This window comes from Lepisma saccharinum, chromosome 12, assembly GCF_977018435.1.
Source record: "Lepisma saccharinum chromosome 12, izLepSacc3.1, whole genome shotgun sequence".
NCBI lineage: Eukaryota > Metazoa > Arthropoda > Insecta > Zygentoma > Lepismatidae > Lepisma > Lepisma saccharinum.
This window is the reverse complement of record NC_139240.1, coordinates 38081345-38109047: the sequence shown is the minus strand read 5'-3', so window position 1 is coordinate 38109047 and position 27703 is coordinate 38081345. Positions and strand designations below refer to the sequence as shown.

The following is a 27703-nucleotide window of genomic DNA, read 5'->3' as shown; positions in this document are numbered from 1 at the left end:
TTAATATGGAAACAAGGCATAATCGTGTTAAAGCAAGAATGCAAGTTACTTCAAGTTACTACTTTGTTAGCACAAAATATAACACACAGGATATAACTAGTAGATAAAAGAACAGATAAAGAGAATAACTAGCATTCATTCTGCAATCTAATCTTTCAAGCTGTATACAGCAGTGGTGATGGGATTCTATGTGTTCACTAGGTGCCATCTAACTAAAATCCGGCTCTATTTTACAGACAAACAGCTTTGAACATATATAGCATTAATAAGGCTCCCGGTTCAAATGATGGCCTGGGAATGGGTGTTCTTTGTGACTGTCCCATCAACATCATCTTCGCAAGTAGCCAAAAGTGGCAGAAAAGAGAAGTACGTAAAATGGCCAAATTAATGTAGCATTAATAACATAAACATGCCGGTTTGGTGACCGAGTGTGTTAAGGGGCAGACTTTTGATCTTGCCACAGGAGTTCCCGCATTCTAATGTCGATCTGGGCATGGGTGTCCTTGTAAGTGTCCTTTCTTTAATTCAGTTTAATCATCACACATCCGCATCATCGCTATTAGACAGAAATTACAGAAAAGCGACTGAAAAATAATAAAATTCAAAAACTTACATACTATCCTGCAGATGTCAGCATCTCTCCACTTTGAATGGAAATCTGGCATGAAGAAGTAAAAGTACAATGCAATTCTTATGCATGTCTGGGCGTCATTTTTAAATGTCGTTTCATAGCTACTGTAACAAGCTTCAACAATGAACAATAACTGTTGTATGTTAAACATTGTTGTGCTGTTTTGTGTTAAATCATGTTCACTTACAAAATAATCTAGAATGTAAAAGAAAAAGTTTCGAACTCAAAGAAAGTAAATATTGAAACTGATTGCGAAGTTAGTAAATCTCTGGACTTAGCTAATTTTACTTTTTTTCAATATAGCCATTTTGACATTGTTGCTCTTTACTTGTATCAGTTCATTTTGAATTTCAGAACGTGCATACTTACTGTGAATCTCATTTTATTTTATACGTCTGAAATGTTCTTGTGGTAATTGGTCATATTTCAAAAATTTTACCAAATACGTGAAGTTACCATAATTTTCTGTTGTTTCTGCTGTGTATAATGTTTCTCAATGTTCTTGAACCGCTAAGTTATGAGAGGTCAAGAATGGTGTTTATACTTATCAACCTTTGTAAGAGAATGTTTGTTTCATTGTTGTTATTTGGCTTCCTGGATATTCTAAAATCAGACGGTTACCACCAGGTTTACTTAAAATACTAAATAGCTGACGTATTCAATCAAAGTGTAATGTTTCACTAGAATTTATAACCGGTTAAAATGTTGTAGTTTTATCAGCCCTTTCCATCTATCTTTCTCACTTCTATTTATTACATTTAAAAAAAATAATATTAGGCACATCCAGAAAGTAAGTTTCCCTGGGGTTGTGCACAAAAAGGAAACATTATTGCATTCAATGATTTATTTCCACAGATACAGCACTTGTCCAGTTACTTGTCAACATATTTCCTTCTGGAATTGAGGCACTTGTCATAGCGTGGGACCAACTTCTGTATACCTGTGCGTCGTAGAAGTCCACCGCCTGGGTGCCGAACCACTGTATGACAGCCATCTGAACCTCTTTGTCGTTGTGAAAATGTTGACCGGACAGGAACTTTTTCAGGTGCAAGAACAAGTGGTAATCACTGGGAGCGAGATCTGGGCCGTACGATGGATGATCGAACATCCCAACCAAACCTGTCCAGAAGGGCTGCAGTGCACCTAGCCATATGCGCTCGTCGTCATGCACATTTTGCCAGCCTTCAGTAAATGTCCTGCACCAACGACGCACCATTTGCTTACTCATGATGTCTGGCCCATACACCTGGCACAGCTGACGATGAATTTCGATCGGCTGTATGTTTTGTGCGTTCAAGAACTTGATCACCGAACGAACCTTTCACGCGGTGGGAGATGGAATAAGAGCCGCCATGTTTCTTCACTGCTGCAACGCTACTGTGGACTTGACTGGGAAGCGTCATCCCTATCTTCGCAAATTAGCCAAAAATGGCACAAAAGGAGAAGTAAAATAAAGAAAATCAATCAATCAATCAATCATAGGCATACTCTGAGATTATCTATGAAAGCTGATCGATTATTATAGGTGTAAGGACTTGGTGATAACAACGAAGCGACAGTGTCGTTGCCAGGTTGAATGTATATAGTTCTTTCACCAGGCTTGTCGAAAACTGTGAGTGGTGGGGGGTGAGGATGAGGGGCATTACTGGGTGGCCTTGTTCAGGCCAGGGGGTGTGGTTGCACTCATGACTGATATGTAGGTCCTCTCCCATCTTCTATGTACTGAGGTGTTGGTGGATTGGGGCAAGGGGTGGATGATCGCTACCGGAAGCAGTCATTGAAGGGAATGTTATGGTGGCAGTGGCACAACCACAGACGGGGTGGGGGGCATCCCCCCCAAAACCTTGGACTGAAATGAATTCAAGGGGAGGCAACCATTGTCGGCCAAGTGTAACTGCAGTGGGCAATTACCGCCCACAATTTCAAATTTTATATATATAAAAAAAATGTAAAATTTTCTTGGTCGCTTCGCTCGCAATACCTCCTTTTCTTATGCTTATCAAGTTCAGAACTGTAGTTAGAGAGCGGTGGAAGTCGGTCCTGGGTGAAGTTGTAAGATTGATTGATTGATTTTTTAATTTAAGTCCAATTTATGCACAGAAAGGCTAATCGGGACTGGATCTACAGTTTAAAATGGGATCCGAACCACTGTGCCATGTGCCTCCACCAAGTATCGAGCCCGGGACACCTTGATCCCAAGGCAAGGATATTACCACTACACCATCGAGAAGGCACAAAAGTTGTAAAAGAGAGAATGCATTGGCGTCCCGTGAAATTATTTGCACCCTATTTAATCAATATTGAGCCTGCAAAAAAATTGGATCCAAGAATTTTCTTGCTTGCGGTATATCGTTCTTCTTCTGTAATGCATTGTAAATTTCCAGACAGAGAAATAAGACTTGTCTTAATTGATTTTGTTTTAAATGCATGAACAATTGTTTTGAGGAAAGGGACCGTACACATTTGAGACAATTTATGTAATTTTTGCTGTTGGTTTATTATGAGATGGATGAATTGGTTGTGTAATGTATTTAATAATATATGTTGTATATAATATGTATTAAAGAAACTTTGAATACGTACAGAATTTGGTGTCCACGTCACTCCATGTTGCATATATGTGAAACATATATCGTGCATGAAAGTTATACATGTTAATGTAAAAAATAATTATATTTGGAATGCATTTATCAAGCATTTTCCGTCTTCCATTACACTGTCCAACAATGATTTTGTTAAAAGTAAAATTTCAACGGTTCTTTATGTTTTGCCACCTGCTGATTCCGAAAATGAAGTCAGAAATTGTCACTCACCCACCATTTTTTTGTAACAATAAAAATATAATTCTGCATGCAGTCCATAATTAGCAGATTGGTAGGCAATATTTAAAATATTTTTATTTTTTTGCTCCAACATTACACTAGTGACTTTATGCCATTAATGTCTGCATGAATGATAAGAAACTTGTTAAACAATCCGACTGAAAAATTTGACAATGATTAACTTTTCAACGCAATGCTGTGATTTAACTGTTATGTCTACTTCTCATTTCAATAACAAGTTGTCTGCAGGAAAGAACCTCTCCTGAGTGTTCTTCAGTTCCAGGGAGTGTTTCGAAGCAAAGACAGAATCATGTCAAGAAGTTGCGTAAACGACAGGAACAATTTTTGTTGTATCTGTGGTGAGTTGACCTTAAAACCAAATGGGAGAACATTTACTCCTCGTGTAAGAAAAGCTTATGAGTGTTACTTTGACAATAAGATAGACGAAAACAAGAAATTGGCCCCTGATATCTGTTGTGCGAACTGTGTAACACTTTTGAGTGGTTGGCTAAAATGATCTCGTCATATGCCTTTTGGAATTCCTATGATATGACGGGAACCTAAGGTTCATATAACAGACTGCTATTTTTGCTTCACAAATATATCTGGGATAAATTCGAAATCAAGGCAAACAGTGAAATATCCATCACTAGAATCATCAACTCGACCGATGCCTCATGGACCTGGAGTTAGTATACATGCTCTACCAGATCACATAAGTATAACGGAAGAAAGTGAAAGTGTTCCTAAGAAGTGTAGCGAATTGCATAATGATCCTGATTTTGTGGGGAGTGTTTCAACAGCTGAACCTCACTTAATAACTCAAGAAGTTCGAGATCTAGAGTTAAGTAAGGGTAAAGCAGAACTGTTTGCATCACGATTAAAAGAATGGCCTTTGTTGGAGAATGACACTAGAGTTATTTTTTTCCGGCAACGCCAAAAAGACTTTGTAGATATGTATGCTGAAGATAAGGGCCTTGTTTTCTGTTGTAACATCGATGGTCTATTAGAGTCACTAGGCGTTGTCCATAAAAGTGAAGAATGGCGTTTGTTTTTAGACTCTTCGAAAACAAGTTTGAAAGGAGTGCTAATGCACAATTGAAATAATTATCCAAGCATTCCCGTAGCATATTCCTGGGGCATGAAGGAATGTTATGAAAACATGAAACTGTTATTAACAAATATCCAGTATTGTAAATACTCTTGGCAGATATGTGGAGATTTTAAAGTTATTGCTATCTTCTTAGGATTGCAACTAGGTTACACCAAATTTTGCTGTTTCCTGTGTAAATGGGACAGCAGAGATAGAAAAAATCATTATGTTAAAAAGAACTGGCCGAAGAGAGAATCACTCATCGCAGGACAGGAGAATTTTGTTCATCCACCAATTGTAAGTTCAGACAAAATCTTACTGCCTTCTCTCCACATAAAGCTTGATCTGATGAAGAATTTTGTAAAAGGAATGGACAACGAGGGTAGTGGTTTTATGTTCTTCAAAGAGAGGTTTTCGCGAATTACTGAGGCGAAACTAAAAGAGGGAATATTTGTTGGCCCTCAAATCAGGAAACTAATGAAAGATAATGATTTTGAAAAGAACCTAAATGACCTGGAATTGGCTGCTTGGCAATCTTTCAAGGAAGTTCACATAAATTTGCTCAGAAACAACAAGTCAGAAAATTACCGAAAACTTGTCAGTAATTTGATTCAGAACTATCATGCTCTGGGGTGTAATATGTGTCTGAAGATACTCTTTTTAGACTCCCACCTCGTTTCTTCCCGCAATACCTTGGGACAATGAGCAACGAACATGGAGAACGTTTCCACCAGGAAATTGGTGAAATGGAAAGGGTCTACCAGGGAAAATGGACTCCAAATATGTTGGCAGATTATTGCTGGACACTAAGAAGAGATGTTCCTCAGTAAAAGTACAGCCGAAAATCAAGTTCGAAGACATTCTAGATAATCCATTGTAAATAATATTGCATCGTATCACTATAAGGCTATATAATATTTGTATGTACCTGATATTTTGTATGTACCCTGTTACTCAAATTTCATGGGTGATAGATAAATTCTGTAATTAGATTTGAAATCAGCACATCAAATTCAATTAGAATCACCCCCAACTTCTCTTTTAACAGACAAAAACTTCAATTTTGTTGGACAGTGTTATTAATGTGAAATTGAACATGTTGAAAAAATAATTCAAATAGTTTGTTCGAACACAAATGATTTAGCATCAACTTCTATCCCCTTTTTGCATAATTTATGAGGGTAATAACGTATTTGATACTACTACTACTACTAATAATAATAATAATGTTGGTCCCGCGTTCGAATCCTGGCTTGGTCATGGATGTTTGTGAGTGTCCATTCATCAATTTCATCATATCATCACTCATCCCCATCTTCGTAAATTAGCCAAAAGGCACAAGAAGCGAAGTAAAATAAAGCAAATCAATAATAATAATATAACTATTATTATTATTATTATTAAAATTATTATTATTGCTACTATTATTATTATTGGTACGTCTATCCTGGTACTTGCCCCCCTCCCACCCAGACAAAAAATCTTGGTTGCGCATCTGTATGATGGTTAGTGTGAATGACAACAGTGAAGTGCAGGTTTTGGGTGGAGGAGTGGTGGTTGTTGATGTGGATGTTTCTCCCAGGTAGAAGCTACCACCAATGTTGCAGGTGAGAATATATTTATATATCAGGTTGGACGTGTGGCAGGTTCCTTTGGGATAGAGGGTGTTTTGCCAGTGGCAGTGTGGATTTGGAGGGTGCGAGAAGTAACAAAAATGGGCCAGATTTTGCACCTTGGTGGTTGCATTTCTGGGCAGGGGGAAGTTGATTCTGGGTTGGTGGGGTATGGTGTACCATGATGTTTTGGAGGTTGGGGGAGGGGGGGGGGGGCATTTGAAAACAACTTTGGGCTTGTCGGGGAAGATGTTTCTGGTGTCAAGCTCACTGTGTAGGATGGGAAGGAGGGAACATAGTGTGTTTATGATTTTGTTGAGGTTGGGGTGATATTGGGTGACAAGTACAAGGGGGTTGGTGGTTTGTTTCGTGGTTGAGGTTTATGAAGCGGCTCGGAATATTTGTTTGCATGGTTGACCAAGGCTTGGTGTAGGTGGGGGTTGTCATTCTGTCGGGAGGTGTTGAGGCATTGACCCCTGAGGGCCAATGAGAATGGGATGGCTTTCTTCGTGTGGAATGGATGGGAGCTGGAGAAGTATAGGTATTGCATATGGTTGGTAGATTTGATGTGGATAGAGGTTTCTAAATGATCTTCCTTCATGAGCATGTCAACGTCGAGGAAAGTGATTTGGTTGGTGGAGTGGGTCCAGGTGAACTGGATGGAGCAGAAGTGGTTTAGTTTGTCTAGGAAGGTGGCCAAGGATAGTTCTCCATGTGTCCAGAGCATGAAGATGTCATCGATGAAACGGAGCCAGAGGGGAGGTTTCAGGGATTGGGTCTCCAGGAATTCTTGTTCGAGTTTGCCCATGAAAAGGTTGGCTGGTACCCATGGCTGAGCCCAGATTTGAAGGTAGTGCTTGTCCTCGAAGGTGAAGTTGTTGCAAGTGAGGACAAGGTGGGCTAGATGGGTCAGGAAATTAGTGCTGCGGTTGTGGAGTTTTGGTTTGTTGGTGAGGAAGGATTCTATGGAGCAGAGGTTCATGGGAGTGATGTATGTTGATGTAGAGGGAAGTTACACTCAATGGTGGCAAGGATGGTGTTGGCAGGTAATGGTGAGAGGATGTTGATTTTCTGAAGGAAATGGTTGGTACCCGGAGGTAGGAGGGCAGAGCTTTTACAAGAGGCTGGAGGTGGAAGTCAACAAAGGCTGAAATTCTTTCGGAGGGTGAGTTATAACTGGACACGATGGGTCTACCAGGGTAACAAGGTTTGTAGATTTTGGGCAATAGGTAAAAACTGGGGTTGTCTGTGCAAGCATGTGTGTTTGTAGCATTGCTTTATATACAAATTTTTAAAATGTCATCTTCTCATAGGGAAGTTGTGAAATTGACACAGGTATATTCAGATTCCTATGTAGTGATTTTTGCATCCCCCACCTCCACCCATGCTTGAGAAAAATGCTCTTTCTTAACTTACACTTCTCTTTAATTTTTTGCATGCAAATAACAACTCTGGTCCTGTAAGACATTCATAAAATATGAATTTCACCTTGAGTACCTCTCATTTTTCTACAGTAGCTGTAGCAAACTTATTAATATAAATGTGCATTTGGCACTATTTATTCCCTGTATATTGAATAATTTTTACAGATTACAGAGTTAGTAATATAGCACTTCAGAAGTGTTTTGTAGTAGTAATAATAAGTACAAATTTGTTGTGACCCATAAATAAAAGGGGATGATTGTGAGCGGAGCGAGCAAGAACATTTTTAGAAATATTTCTTTGCAAACTGAAAATACATAGTATTAATTAATAATACTTCAATACTTTATTAACAATAATCTCATTTTACAGTGTCTCGCAACGTTTATCCTTTACAAAACTTTTTTAAATATATTTCTTGCTCGTACGGTGGCCTATTAACCTCTGCATTTGCTTCCCGCTCCTTCTACCCTAACTATAGCTCTCTCTCTATGTAAATAATAATTCTAAATGTTCTATGTAGCGAGTGAGCATTCCAATTACTGCTGACGATTAACAAATTGAGATTAAGAAACAAAAGCCTTGGTAAATTTTAGAGCATCGCGTAGCCTATAGTTTGGACATTAAGACTTTGGAATATAGTGCATGGTTGGGAAGGGCCAGGAGAAATCTTTCAATAATTTGGTTACTCCAACTTCCTTAAAATTAGATTTTTTGATCTGTAATTTTTGCAGCTCACTGAAGTCCCTGATATTACATTTGAACTAAATCAGTCAAGGCCATTTAACAGGGTGTCTACCAAAATAACAAATCCAAAATTCTTTACTTTTTCTGGATCTTTTTTCTTAACCTTTATTTATCCGGCCGCTAGTTAGGTAAAGTTGAAATTAAGAAAATAAATATTTATTTAATGGAAAATCCCAACCAAAAGACTAGTTAAGACGTTAGAAAACTGAAGCTGTATATGACAGATTACCAAGGCTTTGGTGTCTGGACTCAGTATAATTTTATGTAGGACTTATTTAGGGGGGGGGGGGTCTTCCCTATATATTTATGATTGTCCCTTCATCCACCTTACCACCATTAATCTTCATCTTCGTGATTAGCCAAAAGGGGCAGAAAAGTGAAGTAAAATAAAATCAATCAATCATTGTGGAACCAAAAATTCTTGACAACAAGTGTAATTTCTTGACCTACTTGTGGATTTCTTTACTTTTTATTGGCTTTCATGACCTTCTTGATTGGTAGATGGCCTTTTTAACATTATAACCTACCACAACAAGACTGGAAAATACACATGGCGCTGTGGAGAGATTTATATTTCAAGTACTGAACGAATGCAATGTTCTAAGGAACTGAGGGTCCCACGAAATTTGTTGTGAACCATGTTTTTCCTTATAAGAAAACAAAATTACATGTGCAAATAATAATAGCACGGTACTGTTAGCTAAGACTGACTTTAGAGCAGGAAAAAAAATGACGACAAAAGTCATCTGCCACTTTTGACTAATTTTGATGATAAGGATGAGTGATGAAATTGATGAAGGGACTCTCACAAAGAACACCCATGCCCAGGTCGGGATTCTAACCTGGTGCCCCGGCTTCATATGCTAACCATTCCGCCATAGAGGTTGGCTAGGGAATGTGTATGTGGTTACGTTTATTTTTGTCTGGTAGACACTTGCTACACTTATACGCCATTCCCAAATGCATTTCTCTCCCCTTGTTATAGTGCACGTATTTACACAATTTTCTCGGTTTTTATCCATGCAAAATTAACGATATTTCGGTTGATGAAACTGTTGGATGCGAAAAAAAAGATGCTGTACCAGTGTTCTTCACCCCTCGTAACTTTATATATCTTTCAAGAATCACTCTTCACCAACTAACAACAAATCTTCATGAATAAATGCAGACACCTCCCTCAGTCATCTACAATCAAAAATGAAGGAATGCTGCTTTTCGTATGGCTGTGTCTTTGTTCGCAGGGGTCCCAACAAAGAATTCTCGAAAGGAAAAGCTGCTCTCTTCCGGAATAATCACAGATGACACGCGGGCACGTTGTCTTGGTCTAACCATTGCGACCCAACGCAAATGAATGTACTTGTTCCTGCAGGTGGAGAATTACTTTGAGGCGAAACAGGTGCACTTCACATAGACAAAGATTGTAGTTAGAAAACATTTCCTAGATTTCTTTCTTTGTATTCGTCTTTCGAAGTAGTGACGAATTTCACTCGTAATCAATGGTGGGACCCACCTTTGAATGTAGGTGGAGTCCGAACCTTCACCGAAGGTGTCTGGTCCAGACCAGGGGGGTCTGGAAACCCCCCCCTGCTAGTTATGCCTATGATGTACATAAGGAATTTGTAGATATCAGAATAACTTTTGGTGAAAGTACATTAATCTTGTAATCATTGAATGGTGTTTATTTGCCTCTAAGAAAGGAAACAACATATATGTACTGATGGAGTGAAGCTCATAAAAAAAGAATATTATAATATGTAAACTATAAACATGCTTAAATTTATCTTCATTTAAAATCCAATAATTTTAGGCAAAAATAGCAAAAAAAAAAAAAAAAAAAAAAAATTATGTAGAATAATATACAAAATACTTATCACGTTAAACTGTGAATAGTGTCATTATCATTAAACTGTACATAAACACGGCAGTTGATGTTTTACCAAGTATCATTAAAAAATAGACAAATTTCAGCTACGAAGACTATAATAAATATTTTAAGTTACAATTATGTAGTACATCCACAATATTTTATTTTCACATTCTCTCTTACTTCCTTCCACCTTTTCTCTCTCTCCTTCTCTCCCTCTCCCCTTCTTTTCTTTCTCTGCTTTCTTTCGGAACGAAAGAAAGAAAAAAGGAAGGAAGAAAGAAAGGTTAAAGAAAAGTTACTGAAATTATTAAAGTTTCATTAACACACTCTACAAACTATCCCGTAGTAGGCACAGTATCAGAAACAGAAAAATGTATATTTACATATAGTTTTTTACTTGCTTTAATCAAACTGTTCATATATTTTACAAGGCCATTTACCAGAAAAAGCTTTTCTATAAAATATATCAAGTTTCAGCACAATCTAGTGCTTCGAACAGGCTCCAGAGGGCTCGAGTAGTGAAATTTTAGTTATGGCCACCTGGTATCACACACACAGATTAAATTTAGTGGGCTGATGAAGTACCTAATTGTTGTGTAATGGGATATTAAATATCTTGGTTGATCTTTCAGCCTACCAATGGGAATCAGTGACCTGTAGTAAGTAAAGGTGAAGTTCCCTGTGGTGATATGATCAGTACCATGCTTCGGCCACATTCAAACTTAGAACAAACTTTGTGAGATGTAGGGTGCTTTTTTAAAAAAAAAAAAGGTAAGCGAAATTCAGCAAAAAAATACATGTTCAGTTACCTTTTTTCTGAAACACCCTCTATATTGAATCACACAAAAATTACAAAAACTTGCTCCTACATCTGATTAAATATACATTTCTAAATTAACATATAATAAATCATGTTGCAAATATATAAAAAACATATATTTCAATAATGTATACATATTAAGTTAATATAATATAGTTTACAATAGCTTTATCAAGGAATTGAATTAACATTAATGCAATAAATTTATGTCAGAAATTTGTATACAATCTCCATTGCCTTCAATTCTTGTAGATTTTTCCACTTCAACATATGCACGCAGAACCTGTAATAGAAACAAACACTATATTTCTATTGTATACAACTTACGTTGGTTGAATTGGTGTTTTAAGTCCACTTTATGCACAGTAAGGCTAATTGGGACTGGACCTACAGTTTAAAGTGGGATACGAACCACTATGTGGGTATCAAACCCAGGACCCCTTGATTACAAGGTGACGACGCTACCTCTGTGCCGTCGGGGAGGGCCTATACAACTTACATATGATATGAATAGACACTAAATGGTGTAATATATCAGTACTACACAAACATCACCAAAATCAAATTACCCCATTTTTATGATCTTGATTAGAGATACACAGAATCTTCGTAATCTGAAGAAATTTACTTCATGTACGAGTTCATTTCTGTCAATAATTTTATTATTACAAAGGAGCCTCCACAATGGTATAATGGTAACTAGGGATGGTCGGAAATTTGATATTGTGATATACCGTCATAGATGATACAATATATGTTTTCCATATTTTGATAGTGGTGATATATCGTCTCCATGATATATATCGCTGAAATATTGTGATGATATATTGCTAAATATCATGACCATATATCACCGACACAATATACATCACCAAAATATTGTGATGATATATCGCCTGGATGATATTTTATCAATATCACAATATATCGTCTAACACTTGAGGTAACATCATGAATTTGCAATCAAAAGGTCTCAGGTTCAATACCCAGAGGAGGCACATAGTGGTTTGGATCTTAATTTAAACTGTAAGTCCAGTTCTGATTAGCCTATCTGTTGATAAGTGGATTTAAAATGAAAATTTAAACTCGTCAAAAATTGATGATATAGTAATAAACTCTTATTTCTAACCCTGACAACATTTCATCACTGCTAATGTTTTCCATTCACTGTTCATAAAATGGCATCTCATCTTCGATAACAATAACCTACAGAATAACTTTCACTTAGGATACATGATCAATCAAATAACTTTTGCTGACAACAACATGGTGACCACACTTGTATTTTTTTAATATTTAATTTTTTACGGATTCATTCCCTGATATTATTATTTGAATACGAAAATTAATAAGACTTTAGTGGGCATACTCTTGTTGGGTAACCTGATGGCAAGGGACCTCTCTATACACTTTGCCTTTGAAATCCGTAGCGCAAGGTCGCACATAATGGAAGAGAAGAAAGTGAGTGGGCAAGGTTCGAACTTTGTAATACAGGGTGTCTACCAAAATAACAAATCCAAAATTCTTGACGTGTCTTACCTTTTCCTTGACTTTTGTTATAGTTGGAAATTAAGAATATATATATATATATATATATATATATATATTTTTTCTTCAATGCAAAACCCCTACCTCAAGGCCAGTTAAGATGAAAAATGAAACTGCACTGTGAACAAATCTTAACAACTCAATACAATTTTAGATTTCCAAATATTGAATTTTATCAAATCCCAGTACAGGTACAGTATATAACGATGTAAATTCACACACGAAAAAAAAAAAAAAAAAAATCTTGACCACAAGCATAATTTCTTGGCCCATCTGTTAATTTTTTTGACATTCTTAACTGGTAGGCACCCTAAATTATTTTCACAAGTTGTACAAGAAAATGTTGGAAATGAGTGCAGAAGTAAGCATGAAATTCAAATGAGACAGAAAGTGAGAATTATGTTGCAATTGAACTAATAATTTGTCAGTATCGAAGCATTCCTCTTGCATGGAAACCAATGTATACCCATGTAGGCATTGAAGGAAAGTGCAGACATACTAAACCAATCAAACATACCTATTTCTAATATATAAATAATACCACCATAACAATATGGGGTAGTAGAGACAAGGCAAGTGAAGTTCGGTCGCTAGCTGTTGGTCAGTCGGAGTGTGATTTACTGCAAGTTAAAGACGAAAATGGATGACGGACCAAGTGCACTTCAACCAGGAAAACGACGGCCATGTCCATTTGGCAGATAGGCCTATAGGCTAACAGAGACTCGAAGTGTCACAGTGGAATGGTTGGAACATGGGGTAACAAAAGGCAAGGAGGAAGGAGAGCTACCAGCTGGTATTTTCACATTTCATGAAGCTGTGTCTCAGCTGCAAGGTGAAGTTTTCGATTCTCATAAAGCTGTACTGGAGGCATCAACTCGCTGGGTAGATATTGATTCATCACTTCTGAGAATGACCAATGAAGTTGATTACGATCAGGATGCTTACTTGCAGCAGCTGGATGACCTGCTTGCCGAGAAGATAGAAGTTTTGTCCCAGTTCAGGGAGAAAGTCACTTTGTTCTGAGTTCAGCTGATTGTAGAGGAGCAGATAAGCCAGAACAGCAAGCGTCCAATTTGCCACAAATCTTAAAGTGAAGTGTTGATAACAAGTGTGGTCATAAAAATTAATGGTAAAATCATCAAGGATTGCCCTCAGCATACAGGGTGATAACAAAAATCTTGCTGCATAAAACATTAGGAAAGGTATTTCTAAAAATATGTTCAATATATGCTTATAGGCATGTATAAAATTCATCTAATGAGGAAAATATGTATGTTTGTATCATGATATCAGATTACACAATCAAACTTTGGTAAATTTCTTATACCTATAAATAATTCAAAGCAACTGTTTTCCCAAGTTGCTTATTTTTGATCACACACTGGTTAAGTAGTCTACAAGTTCAAAATAGATCTATCCCAAATATGTATAAATTAGATGCTGTTCGAACATACCAAATAAACTGAATGTACACCATTCAAAATACTGATAACTTTCTTCTATCTTGGTGACTTCTTTGCTGTTCAGCTATTCTTTTCTCGGAATCCTTTAATGATTCAATCTCTCGCTTCTTGAAGTCTATTTTATCTTTTATCTTCCCTTGTGTCACGTGATTGTCTCTATGCCTGTGCAAGGCTTCCCTTAGCTTCACTAAGTCTTTCTCTGCTCTCCTAATGTCTTCACCGACTTGCAAACTGTGCACATTTAACTGTTGCGAGGTGACAGTCTTTGATACACCACTTTCATTTGAGGAAGTCGCACCTCCTTTTGCTACTTCATTCTGGGAACTTTCTTTGCTTCCAAGTGTTACATTCAAAAAATCAAACAACGAACCATCTCTCTTTGCTCTCTCGTATTGCATCTTCAACTTTGCTTCCTGTCTCCTTTGTATTCTTCTCAATTTCTTTTCTGCTTTGAAAAGATCCTTATCACCAGTTTGTTCTTTCAGTTCCATGCAGTGATCTAAAGATTTACCAGCTGGCAACACTACAGCTTCCACTGGATCTATTCGACCTTCGCCTTTTATTCCCAACCCCATTCCTGTTATATAACCCATTTTTGCCATTAACTTTGATCCAAAGCCTTTTGTGTGTTTTTCCCAGCCTCCTAGAGCTGAAGATGACATCTTAAGCAAAGCATCACTCTCTAGTACTGTGGAAATTACTTCCTTTTCGCTATCACTGATGTTACTACTTTCACTATCACTACTCTCACTAACTTCATTTTCACTGTCACTATGAAGTGGTAAAACATCTTGAAGCTTCACTTCAGTTATCACACCACTAGATTCAAACTTTACGTCACATTTAAAGTCGCTTCTAGAAAGTACTTTAGCTCTATGCCAGAGACTGTCTGTATATTTTGCAAGCACACGTACTCCTACTTTAACAACTGTGAAATCAGGGTCCTTGTATTCTCTAAGTACTGACAATGGTACAAGTTCACCATGGGAATAGTGACATTTGGTATCTGAAAAACGGCAATTTCCATCGAGATAATATGGGCAAGGCAACATCTCGCGATGAGTTGGATTTATAAAAATTACTTTAACCTGAATCTCTTGCATACATGTCAAGTTGTCGGCTTGTATAACTTCACAAATAAGAGCGTTGTGATAACTACTTTGTCCCCACTGGTGTCCATGTGGTGCCTGACATTTCATACCGTCCAAAGCTTCTAAATCGTCTTGAATATCTACATCTTCTACACTACTGCTACATTGGCCTTGCACTTTTTGGTCAACTGCTTCGATTTCTGCTTTAAACAGTGCATATTCGTCATCTAAATTGATGTTGTCACTGCGTTCTGCAGTTGTATTTGAGGGTACCTGTTGTTTAACACTCTGTAGGTTCTCTTTTGTCAACGTTATTAGTTCTTGAATGTTAGACCGTAGTGATAACAGACTTTCTGTATCGGTCCCTGAAGACGCATTCAAAGCAGCTTGCACTTGGGAGAGCTGTTCTTCGTATTGTTTTATAGAATCTTCTAAACCAGCAGTATTGTCCGGATTCATTTTTCACAGTTTATTTAGGTGTCCATTAACTACAAGCAAACAATCCACTCGGCGTTAGACAATATATCGGTTGAAAATTTGTTAACTTCTGCGACAAGTATACTCACGAAACCATGCTTATGTTGCGAATTGTCCCCCACCAGAGTTTTGTTAAAGCACAGCGCTCTGGTTAAACTGACAGCGTAAAATATTTATATAGATACAAACGGAACTTATAAATAAACATAAGTTATACATCATTCAGTCAAACAAAAATTATATTGGTTCTTCTTAGCCAGAATTTTCGAGTCCACATATTCTTTTCAGACTTTCTTTTTTTAGTACAGTTAATTTGTCCTCTATCGGAGCATGTGCGATGCATTATTTCTCGTATAATTGGTAGAGTTTTTATAAGTTCAAGCTTCAAGCAGATGTATATAAAACATGTAGCATGAGATAAATATGAATAAAAAATCATAGTTTTGTGATTATGCATTTTCTACCAACAGGTATGTCAGCATTGTATGCAAGAAACCTGGCAACATTCCATCTTCTCTAGAAAATGGCGACCAAACTTTTGAGGTTGAAACCGCTTGTGCATAATTCACCAAATAAGTATAGTTCAATAAAAGTAAGTTAATTTCTATTTTATTTTAGAATTATTACGCAGATATAGTTTTAAGTTCCATTATTTAAGAATAGGTCAGGGCCGTATTTTCTTTTCTTTATGCAGATATAACTGTAGCACATTTCTGAACATTTTTCAGGCCTTCAGAAAATTTTGGCATGTATAAGAGTAACAAATTTCATCCAATTTTCGAAAGAGTCTAGTCGTTTTCCAAATACAACATAACACGTGAAAAAATTATTTGTAGAGTGGTAGAATCTTATTTTAACCCAATAGGCATGCAGTTACGCAAGGGAAATTCAAGTCTGTTTCTGTGACTTATCTATTTAGGATCAATTAATTCATCTGGACTATCGTCTGATGCCTACATAAAATCAATATTGATATATTAAATGAATTTTTGGTCCATGGGTATAATTTGGAAGCGGCCACGAGAATGCAAACAGCCAATGAAACCTTACTTACGACAATTTCCTCAATCAACCACAAGCGCCATCTGCATTCTAACCTCAAGTCTTGTAGGAGCTGCGGTAAATTTTCGTATCTCCAAAACGTATTTCTTCCATTTTACAGGAGAAAGTACATTAACAGTTTCATACATCGGAGACACATTTAAATCGGATATTTTGTCTTTCTCGTGGTTAGTACTTACCAATTATGTATTGCGGAACATAGTGGAAGGTGCCATTATGCTTTTTGCACGAAAATAAAAACACTTTTTCTGCTAAAATAAACCATTTTCCTTCATGCTACGGAAAGCTCGTCACGGAGCGATATCGCTTGCTTTGCGAATGGTAACGCTTCTTTTGTTTTCGAATATCAATGTTTCCAACTCTATTGTGCATGAAAGTTGTAAAAAACCGGGGATCAAGTCTGGAAATTGTACATTTTGATGACACATTGTTCGTTAGCCCCAAAAACCATCCACGGGTAGCCCCAAAACCATTGACGTTAGCCCCAAAAAACATCCACGGGTAGCCCCACAAACCATTGATGTTAGCCCCAAAAACCATCCACGGGTAGCCCCACAAACCATTGACGTTAGCCCCAAAAACCATCCACGGGTAGCCCCACGAACCATTCACACGAGGTTAGGTTAGGTTCCATTAGCACCCATTTCACCCCTAAATTCATCGAAAAACCATTTTCCTTTCTCGACAAAAAACCGCACGTTTCTCGAAGAAGAGAAAACGCGCGTTTCTCGAAAAAATCGCGCGTTTGGAAACCCTGATTTCACTAGCGAGATCGCGTGACTTCCGATGCTAGAGCCATCTGCAAGTACATCTTGGAAACAACGGCATGATGATGTCGATTTTCAAAAAATGCGCAATATTATTACATGAAAAGTGATTATTTAATGTTCTGCTGGATTGTACGATGAAGTTTTAGGAAGAATATATATCGACGAAGGTTGTAAACCTTGGAGAAACTCATTTCCGTAAGTAGTTTCTTGTGTAAAATTGAAGAAATGTGTCTCCGATGTATGAAACTGTTACCGAAAGTACTTACCGAAATGGGTTTATTTATACTTTAGGAAGGTATTGGAAGTTTGTTTTCACCTCGTTGAAATTTTTTTGCCGGTAAATCATGTAATTTTCGACATTAATCTCACTCCGATGCACGAAAGCTGTTCTCTTGATGTCCGTCTACTACGTGAACCAAATATTTGCGAGCGTTTCATGACGTAACAACCGGTCAGCCTTTCCAAATATGCGGTTTTGTAACTGTGTAACAGTTCTAGAACGTAAATAAACGTGAGTTACTGTTCATCATTTCTGATTACGAACTTGCGACAACATGACGTACACAGGATCAGTGGCGTGCTCAATGTGAGGTTGATGAGGGTTATAACCCCCCCCCCCTTTCGCCCAGTATCTCTAAGGCTATTTATGAATGGTTCGTGGGGCTATCCGTAAATGGTTCGTGGGGCTATCCGTCAATGGTTCGTGGGGCTATTTATGAATGTTTCGTGGGGCTATACATGAATGGTTCGTGGGGCTATCCGTGAATGGTTCGTGGGGATATAACAAGTATTTTAGCCCCAGATAATGATATCACATTCTGGCCTTGTGTAGCTTGGAGTGTCTATGTCCAGTTGATAGCAGTTGTTGTGGCATGGTTCTGAGTTTGCCAGACACACAATTTTAATCAGAGTCCGTGTTTTGTGAGCACCACACTCGCACACAATTTTAATCAGAGTCCGTGTTTTGTGAGCACCACACTCGCACTTATACCAACCACGTAACCATTTTCTGCAAACATATTTTATTTCTGTACTCACTGAACTCATGTTGTATCACTGTTTTCTATTTTAATTCGTTGATAATTATTTTATTTTACTGTATTCACTTATTACGGCTAATTTTCAGGCTAAATAACCTTTGAAATCTGATTTACGTCACGAACGAAGAACAGCGGTCCAAAACATGGCTTGCTGAATCAAATGATAAGAAAAAAAGAGAACTTGGGTAGAATGTTTGATCCTTAGTGTCCAGAAAATAATGTTTGCTAAAGAGTCATTGAAAAATTATAATGATAGCAACATGGATTAATCTGCTTATGTAGATGAACTAATTTTTTCCTCTCAATATATTGCTTGGGCTGAATCTACAAAGTAGAATGTACATATGTCTTGTAAACAAGTAATATATTATTGAATTTATTACTAATGTTTTGCAAATTCTTAAACATCAAAAGTAAAGTCTAAATAAAATTATAAACATTTTTGTGTATCTCTGATAATTAATACCTATTAACAGATTGATGCTAAGGTGAAAAAGATTAAAAGACAATTCAATGTGCTATTGCCAGTAGGCATTATTAAAAATAGTAATTACACTTGTACATACTTATGGTGCCACTATTTAATCATTTTAAGTAGGTTTTATTATCATTTTTGATTATCCTAGTACTTTCAGGCTTTTCTTTCAGCTTGTGCAAGTTTTATAGTCTGTTTGTACGGATGTAACAGATTTTTTCAATACTTTTTTATTAAACTCTGGCAGATGTCAATTAGCAATGCAAATAGGATTCCATTAGTGTACTTGTCGCAGAAGTGAATATATTTGTTCCAGAAAATGAAGTGCAGTCACTAACAGAACCCACTTTTAGCAACATAATTCCTTACAAATTAGTACCTTCTTCATCTTCAAAGTGTACAAATTTAGTTTCTTTGAACTTCAATTTACTCTCACACCCATTTCCAGTATTTTTTTCCTTAACCTCCTGTTCAGTTTGTGAAAATTGTTACATAATCAGAATGAATACTACTCTACAGGTAGTATTTTGGTTTTCATGCAGGTTGGTATGATATTTCCTTAACTCTTCATCGGTCATACCTGGAAAAGTAACACGAGCAGTCACGCTGTATATTGTGAGATACAAGTATGGTTTTACTAACATTTTCATGATTTTTTTTTAATTTTCACTTTTATTTTAGTCTTAGTCCTACATGTAATGATTTTTGAATATGTTAATAACATTTCTTGGTACTAGTTTACTATCCTTCGGACAGATTTCTTCATTTCTACAGAAGAAACTACTTACCGTAATAAGTTCCTGTAGTATTGTTTAACATCGGGAAAGTGTTTTTTGTGAAATTCAGGTAAGTTTTCCATATCCTGGAAACTGATTTCTTCAAATTTAAAAGTTTGGGGCACAATTGGGGGCCCGGTGACTCCGGCCAATTTCTAACATGCCTTTAAAAGGGAGTCTATAGAAAAAGCCGGGGAGCCGGAGCGGAGGCGGGGTCGCGTTAGCAGTTGTGGGCGGTAGGGCAATTACCCCAGGGGCGGAGCCCGGAATCGGTGGGAAATTTGAGTCAAAAATTTCAAACGAAAATCATTTTTTTGTTTAAATTTCGTTCCGATTCCGGATGGATAGCCCTAAAAACCATTCACAGAATGTTCCTTGAAGCAGATAGGTAAGTACGAATGTCAAAAATTGACGAAACTCAGAAGTTATAGGTGTCCGAAGGATAGTAAACAATTACCCAAAGCTCTGGAGCAGTGTATGGTAGGGGTGTGGGGGACAGAATTTTCTTGGTCGGGACGGAATTTTTTTTTTTAATTCCGACATTCGGGATGGGAAAAGTTTGCCATTTCCTGGCTAAGTCGGGAAATTTTCGTGATGGGAAATGTTCAAAATTTCCTGAAGCTCTAAAAATCTCGACTTCTACACATCATTTTCACCTTAAGTGATTGTTTTTGCAGTTCTGGAATAAAAACTAACAATTTCCTATAAATTCCAGACACTTTCAATGAACAAAATGTCAAGAATTAACTACTTTTTAAAATGACCATTTGGTATTTGCTGACTGCTCGGGATCCCAAAATGTCGGGAAGTCATTTCCCGAAGTTGGGATTGGGACGCAAATTTTTTTCCCAATCCCAACGTTTTGGGAACCTGCACACCCTTAGTGTACTGTGTGGGGTATCATCATGTGGCACGTGCTAACCATTGAAATGTACGTTTAAAGCAGCAGACAGGCATTTGTTGAATCCACACCCACTAATATTGCATGGAAGTCTACTTGGTTGCATCAGCCTGACACGGGATTGGACCTGGACTACACCTGGTGTGAAAAAGAGATGTAGTGAACTAGATAGGGCTAGAGATGCGACACAACCGATGTAGGGTTAAAGTTTGTTTCCAAGTTGTTATAGATGACATTCGGCAACAGAATGTAATGTGAGCTCTCGTCATGGGTGCAGTGTATTTTTTCTTGAATAGCGTTGCATTCACACACAAATTGTAAGTAATGGGCTGTGTTTATTCCAGTACCCATCAAGATGGATGAGCAATCTGGCTGCAGCCTACAGGCAGCTGCTGCTGAATGTGCCTCCAACTCATTGCACGGTGCTGGACAACGGAATGAAAGTCGCCTCTGAAGACAGTGGAGCTCCAACTGCCACTGTGGGTCTTTGGATTGATGCAGGCTCTCGATATGAGAGCGAATACAACAATGGAGTGGCACATTTTCTTGAGCACATGGCCTTCAAGGTATGTTACATTTTCTTTGGCTACTAATGAGCGCTACGACGCTGCCTAGTGGCCAGGGTGGCTCAGTCAGTAATGCATCTGACTACAATGCTAAAGGGCCCGGGTTCGATCCCCGGCCGGTTCAAATCTGGGAACTTTTCTAACGTTTGAAGCGGCCCCGACGCCCACCCAGCGTCGAATGACATGGGTACCTGGGGGAAACCCTGGGGGGTTAAGGCAGTCAGGGGTTTCATGCTGATCACATCACCCTCACTCACGACCGGATCAAGAAAGTGTGGGGCGTTACCCCCACACCCCCTTCATGGCATGGTGCTAAGCACAGGTGAGTACTTTTTTTTTTTAATACAAATGCATAGATATAAGTTCGTTAGCCACGTTCTCACGGGTGTACAAAGAGTACTGACAACCAAATTGTTTTAGTTCAGCACTGCCACAACAATACCATAATAACCTGAGTTGCAGGTAACTGTTTTTCTGTCCTACCCCGATTTCAAATATCCTGATATTGGATATTCTGAAATGCAGATATACAGATTGTGTGGATTGCCCAGATATTCAAATTATCCAAAATGTCCAAACATCAGAATGTGTGTATTATCCAGATGGTTTAATCTTTATTCGTTCTTCGGGCTATCCACATATTCTTTTATTCGCCTTGTTTGTATTTCATTGTGTGAATTTTCTACAAATCCTTTAGCAAATCTGAACTATCCCGTTATTCAGTTAGCTGTTGCATCCGAAATGGATATCTGATAATGATAAATAATTTGAAATCCAGATATCCATTATTTGAATTTTGTGGCCATCCCTAGTCTGTGCCTTTGCTTGGTCATTTATTCATAGAGTGGAAGGGAAAATTCCATTTTTAAATGTCATATTTTAACTTTCTAAATCTGGGAATGTGTCCATGCCTTCCAGAGTTCACCAGTTTTCATCAGTCTGTCGAACCAAAAATGTCAAAACATGGAAATTTTGAGCACCTGAGATTATGACTAGATTTCTGTTTTCATGTTTATTAGGAAATGTCAGCATAGTGAAATTTTTAAAAAAATTCATCTTGCTTGTCAGATTAGATTGTTCTACAAAGGTTTTATTTCTTATGTGAAAATAAAATTTGGTATGGGAAATTCAAATCTGTAATTGGAATTTCACTATCAGGGACAGTTTTTTAGTTATAAGGAAATAAAGAGTCTCATTTTACTCAGATTCACCGTTCGTGATAAATGCAGGGAATTGTCAGATGAGCAGTTTGCAACATCTGCTTCTAAGCTTCTGTTTCAGAGGTTGGCAGTTCTTTTACTAAGCTACATGACGTACCTGCAAGTTATTGTGAAAATACTAAGCATTGTGTTTGCAGCTTTTGTTTAAGTTGATATTGAAATCAACCGGGTAGCTTCCGCTACATCTGTGGAGTGGAGAGTTGGCCTTTGCTAGGCAGAAGAAGAGGACTCGATCTATCATGTAGAAGTACTACAAACATTACCTTGGAATCTACCAATATAATCTCCACTCCAGCACAAACATTACTAAGTTTAGGCAAACTTTCCTATTGTGAAACTGAGCACCTACTGACTGATCGCAACGACGTTAGTGGTTTGATGAACGTTCATACGCTCTTCTGAAGTCACAAGGAAACCTCTGAGATATTAGAAGCTAACCTAACAAACTCTCTAGTTTCTTAAGTCCAAAGGCTTATGGCTGCAGCAACACAAGCCTTCCATCTGTCTCTATCCTAGGCAAGATCTATCCAATATTTTCCATCCTTACAGATTTCCTTTAGGTCCAGAGATATTAGAAGAAATCCATGGAATATAATTAGCATAAGTGGTAGATAATTGGTGACTTCAAGTTGGTTGCAATGATATTGGGAATGCAACATGGCTACACAAAGTATACCTGCTTCCTCTGCAAGTGGTATACCCATGACAGAAGAACCACTACACAAAAAGGAATTTGTCTCAACGAAATTGACAAGTGGGAGAAAAATTATACAGCATGTGATGTTCCTCTTCCCCCCTTCACACCAAGCTAGGCATTACGAAACAATTTGTAAAGGCTAAGGACACAAATGGAGAAAGATTTAAGAGTATTTCAAACAAATTGCTTCGTCTTTCACCACGAAAGGGAAAGGTATGTACTTTGTGGGACCTCAAATTAGAGAAATTCAGCAAATCCAGAGTTTGAAGCATGTCTAACAGACAAAGGAAAAATAGCATGGATATAATGTTATATGCAATATAAATTGCAAAAAAATTATTATATTTTTTGAAAATATGTATTATATAACAATTTTGTGTGCGAATATTGTTTTACATGTCATACTAGGTTTCCAGAAATCACCTGAAAAATGCAAGAATTTTAGATAAAATACTCGTAAACTTTCCCTGACACAGAAAATCTAAATATAGATTTGAAATCAGCACAAAATTTGCAATTGGAATCAGAACTTTTTCCTCCAGAAAAAAGAAAAAGTTTTTTGTAGAACAGGGTTATCAATTTATATGTCCACTGCAAATAAAATTTGTCTTTTTCGCAAAAATAGCAAAGATGACATGTGGAGTCTGTCTTTTTCATTACAGCAGCGAGTGATTTGAATGATTTATCGCTTTTCTGTGCCACTTCTGGCTAATCGCAAAAAATTAGGATGAGTGATGATACAATGAAATTGATGAAGGGACAAACACTCATGCCCAGTCTGGGATTCGAACCAGGGACCACTGGCATTGTAGCGGACTGTGCTGGCCACTGAGGCCGGCAGCAGTACAACGTGACATCCTTTGGCAGCTCAGAATATTGTAGTTCATTTTAAACGCAAGCAGTCACTTTCGTATTGATCAACTACATGTGTGTGTTTGGAAGTTTCCATTGGGAGAGGCTAAAGGTTGATGTTTTCATTGCACAATGCCCCCAGGTGTCCATTTGGTAGAAGCTGGGTGAAAAGTATTATCTCCTGAAAACATTTCATTCTGTATTCACTGTTTGTAAATTGTTAATACCCTATAGTAAGTACTAAATTAATATAATTGAAGATAAAACACTGCTACAAATTTCTATGATGATGTAATTTGCACCTGAAGATATTATGTTGAGAATACAACCTGAGCATTTTGTACCGTGTATTTCTTAATACTGTTCACTGTTCCCTCCATTTGTGTGTGTTTACCTACCACACTTACATGCACGTGTATTCTACTCTCCCCTCCAACCCCCTGCATCCTTTTCCATGTCTTTCTCCCCTTTCCTCCGTGAACCACAGAACCAGATATAATATGTGAGCCTTTTTATGAAATGCCGACCCCGTGATGGAGTGGTTTGCACAGCATGCTGCTATGTGAGGGGCCCCAGGCTCGAATCCTGGTCTGGGCATTCTTTTTGAGTGTCCTTCATCATATCATTCATCCTGAGCCAGCCCCCGTAGCAGAGTGGTTAGCATTTCGTGCTGATGCCAGGGGTCCCGGGTTCGAATCCTGGCCTGGGCATGGATGTTTGTGAGTGTTCATTCATCAATGTCATCACTCATCCCTATCTTCGCAAGTTAGCCAAAACTGGCAAAAACAGCACAGTAAAATAATTAAAATAAAATCACTCATCCTGATCTTTGCCATTAGCCAAAAGTGACAGAACAGCAAAGTAAAATAAACTAAATCGGTCAATCAAACCTTTTAATGGACCAGTAACTGGTGATTAGTTTTGTTATTTTATATGGACAGAATTCTAAATAACTATATCTCATGAAATATACCCTTGGGTTAAATTCACCATCCATAAATTTTCGTAGAGCATGTTGCAATATGGAAGTGGGGTGGGCAGGAATTTGTTCGTTTCATTGACAAAATGTACAAAGATGCAGACAACCACAGAGGGACCATGTTTCCACACACATTCAAAGAAACATTGTTCCAGTTCTGCTATGACAATGTAATTTGCGCCTGAAATGTATTATGTCAAGAATACAAACTGAGCATTTTGTGCTGTGTTTCCACTTATGTGAAAAGATTTAACTTCCTTCTACTGATATGAATAACAATCCATGGTTTTTATTACTAAGCATATGAATTTTATGTTCTTTAGTAAACATCCTTTCAAATATCTTTATTGCTATCCACAAATATTATGGGAATATTGAATTCACTGCACAATTCAACTATGAATTTTTGTTTGGGGGGCAAGTACTAGGATAAACGTATCGATAATAATAGTAATATAACTGCATTATTATTAGTAGTAGTACTAGTGTTAAAGACTTTATTATTGTGAATTACGCAAAAAGGGGGTAGAAGTTGGTGCTAAAGCATTTGTGTTCGAACAAACAATTTGAATTATTTTTGAAAGGCAAAAAATGATTGATTAACACTAGAACAACGGGAGCAGTAATTTTAACCGCACTGCTTGTTTGAAAATGATTTTCACCCAAACAGTTAACACCAGTCCATTGTAATTTTTAGACATTTCTAATCTTTTTTAGATTATTTAAATTCCAAATGATAATTTTTGCAAGTTTTATAATTTGCGAGAAAATCAACGATCTACCTAGAACTACGGCAGCAGTCAAAATGACCGCCATATAGATTTCACATTATGACACAACCTGACTGCCATTTGTAAGGCACATAATGTTGCATCAACCTTCCAACATTACTGCGAATGACTTAAACCACTATTTCAGCAAATCTTTGTGCCCGTGATCGAACCAAGTGGAAAATACTGGATCAAGGCAGTTCTTTCAGGAGATTTAGTTCACAAAACATGAAGGAAAAGGGCAGCCCTACTTCCTATGCAAACAGAAATATTGGAGGGAAGGAGGCTTCATCGTGGCGCTTGTTGTTTTCGGAATCCATGTTGAAGCATATTCAAAAATGCACTACAGAAGAGCTCATCGCCAATTGAAATCTGATTCATGGTGTGTTTCATTAGAAGAACTTGAAGCGTTTATTGCGTTGGTGTCTGCACGAGGAGCCATGTGTGCTTCTTCGTTAGACGTGAATGACATGTGGCCAAAACAGTGGGGACCTCCAATATTCACTAAAACGATTCTGCGTGACATCTTCAATAAAATTCTTCGGTTCCTGCGATTAGATCAAAAATCAACATGTTCAACTCGGCTTATTTACAACAAATTCACCCTTGCTTTTGAGCTATGGTCGGCATTCATTGAAAATGCTCAACTCTGTTTCACAAGGTGAAAAAATCTCAATTGATGAACAACTTCTGCAATGCAAATCACGTTGCAAGTTCATCCAATATATGGCGAATATACCAGATAAATTTGGATTGAAATTCTGGCTGGCTGTGAATCTTGAGACCAAATACTTCCTGAATGGTTTCATGCATCTGGGAAAAGACGAAGAAAGAGACAGAAGTCTCCAGCTTGGCGAGTATGTGGTTTTGAAACTCACAGATTCGTTCGTTTCAAAGGGGAGAAATGTCAAAATGGACAATTTTTTTACATCACAGAAACATGCAGGGACCGTGAGTGCCAAAAACACATCGATTGTTGGCACAATGCGACCAAATTCTAGAGAACTTCCGCCGATTTGCAAAGATACGACTCAAGAATGCTTTTCGTCGATGGTGCTCGTGAACGGTGAAGAAACTCTCACTGTCTATCGATGCAACCCGAAAAAGAATGTCAGCATCTAGAGTACCCTACACAAAAATGTTGAAATTGTAGGCGACGCAAAGAAGCTTCCAGAAACTGTGAAATTTTATAATTGTACAAAGCGCGGCATGGATGTTCTCAACCAAATGAGCCGACTGTACACAACGCGAGCGGCATCAAGAAGGTGGCCTGTCTATATATTATATAACATTCTGGACGTCACGGCTATAAATGCCTGGATTTTATTTCGTGCATATAATTCTTCGCATATTTCACGACGGTGCTATTTTTGAACCTCGTGAAAGAACTGAGATCTCTGTACTGTGCGACAAAGCAGTGTCCCACAGTTCTTCCTTGCGGAAGGGAAACAACAACTAGTAGCAAACATCGCCTGTGCTTCTCCGGCCTCAACAAAACTCAAGATTTGTGTTTGTAGTGCAAATATCCCACCTGTGGGAAATGCCAAGTATGGTGCATCAAAAACGTTATTGTAAAATGTTGTAGAAAAAGTGGAATACATGATGTAAGTATAGTGTTTTTTTTAAAAAAAATTATGCTGTATTTTCCTTATGGTGGTAAGAATCATGTGTGTTTAAGCATAAAGCCCACCGTTAGAACATGTCAGTCAATGACTGTAGTATATTAAGAATTTTGCTTGCGAAAAAATGTATATAATAATTTCAATAAATTATATTACTATATAATACCTAGAATTTCCTTTACAGATATGTTGCGGAGTCACCTAGGTTCTAAGTATGATGTTTTTGCTCTAAATCGAACGTCAAAATGACCGCTGCCATCGTTCTAGTGTTAATGCATTCCGAATATAATTCTTTTTACATTAACATGTATAACTTTCATGCACGATATATGTTTCACACACATGCAACAATTCCTTGATGTGGACACTAAAATGTGTA

General features: G+C 37.6%; 3 protein-coding genes across 6 annotated transcripts in view; 1 reads left to right on the top strand and 2 right to left on the bottom strand.

Annotated features, from left to right (window-relative positions):
- Positions 1 to 6463: 6463 nt before the first annotated feature.
- LOC145996303 (uncharacterized) lies at positions 6464 to 7141 on the bottom strand. Its single transcript, XM_083132734.1, has one exon. It carries the CDS (start codon positions 7139 to 7141, stop codon positions 6464 to 6466), a length of 678 nt encoding a protein of 225 aa, XP_082988860.1.
- A 3975-nt stretch (positions 7142 to 11116) lies between these two features.
- On the bottom strand, positions 11117 to 15686 carry LOC145995991 (zinc finger CCCH-type with G patch domain-containing protein). Of its 4 annotated transcripts, none has more exons than XR_014442738.1 (2): positions 13081 to 15686; positions 11117 to 11298 (listed from the first exon to the last, which is right to left on the bottom strand). XR_014442738.1 is itself a non-coding variant. In XM_083132121.1 (2 exons), the coding sequence occupies exon 1, from the start codon at positions 15574 to 15576 to the stop codon at positions 14041 to 14043; it is 1536 nt and encodes a 511-aa protein (XP_082988247.1). In that variant the 5' UTR covers positions 15577 to 15686; the 3' UTR covers positions 11117 to 11298; positions 14018 to 14040. The 4 variants fall into 4 exon arrangements, 1 of the variants encoding a protein (XP_082988247.1); XR_014442739.1 differs by having other exon boundaries at positions 13509 to 15686; XR_014442740.1 differs by having other exon boundaries at positions 13891 to 15686.
- Positions 15687 to 16046: 360 nt separating this feature from the next.
- The window catches only part of UQCR-C1 (Ubiquinol-cytochrome c reductase core protein 1), a 38702-nt gene continuing 27045 nt past the window's right edge, over positions 16047 to 27703 (top strand). The window contains exons 1-2 of the mRNA XM_083132120.1: positions 16047 to 16186; positions 20963 to 21184. Coding sequence (XP_082988246.1) covers positions 16118 to 16186; positions 20963 to 21184 — 291 coding nt within the window. The 5' untranslated portion in view covers positions 16047 to 16117. The remainder of the gene's footprint in view (positions 16187 to 20962; positions 21185 to 27703) is intronic.

What these genes read in the sequence shown, in the direction of transcription:
- LOC145996303 (XM_083132734.1), bottom strand. Translation starts at nt 7,141, where the DNA reads ATGAACCTCTGCTCCATAGAATCCTTCCTCACCAACAAACCAAAACTC.
- LOC145995991 (XM_083132121.1), bottom strand. Translation starts at nt 15,576, where the DNA reads ATGAATCCGGACAATACTGCTGGTTTAGAAGATTCTATAAAACAATAC.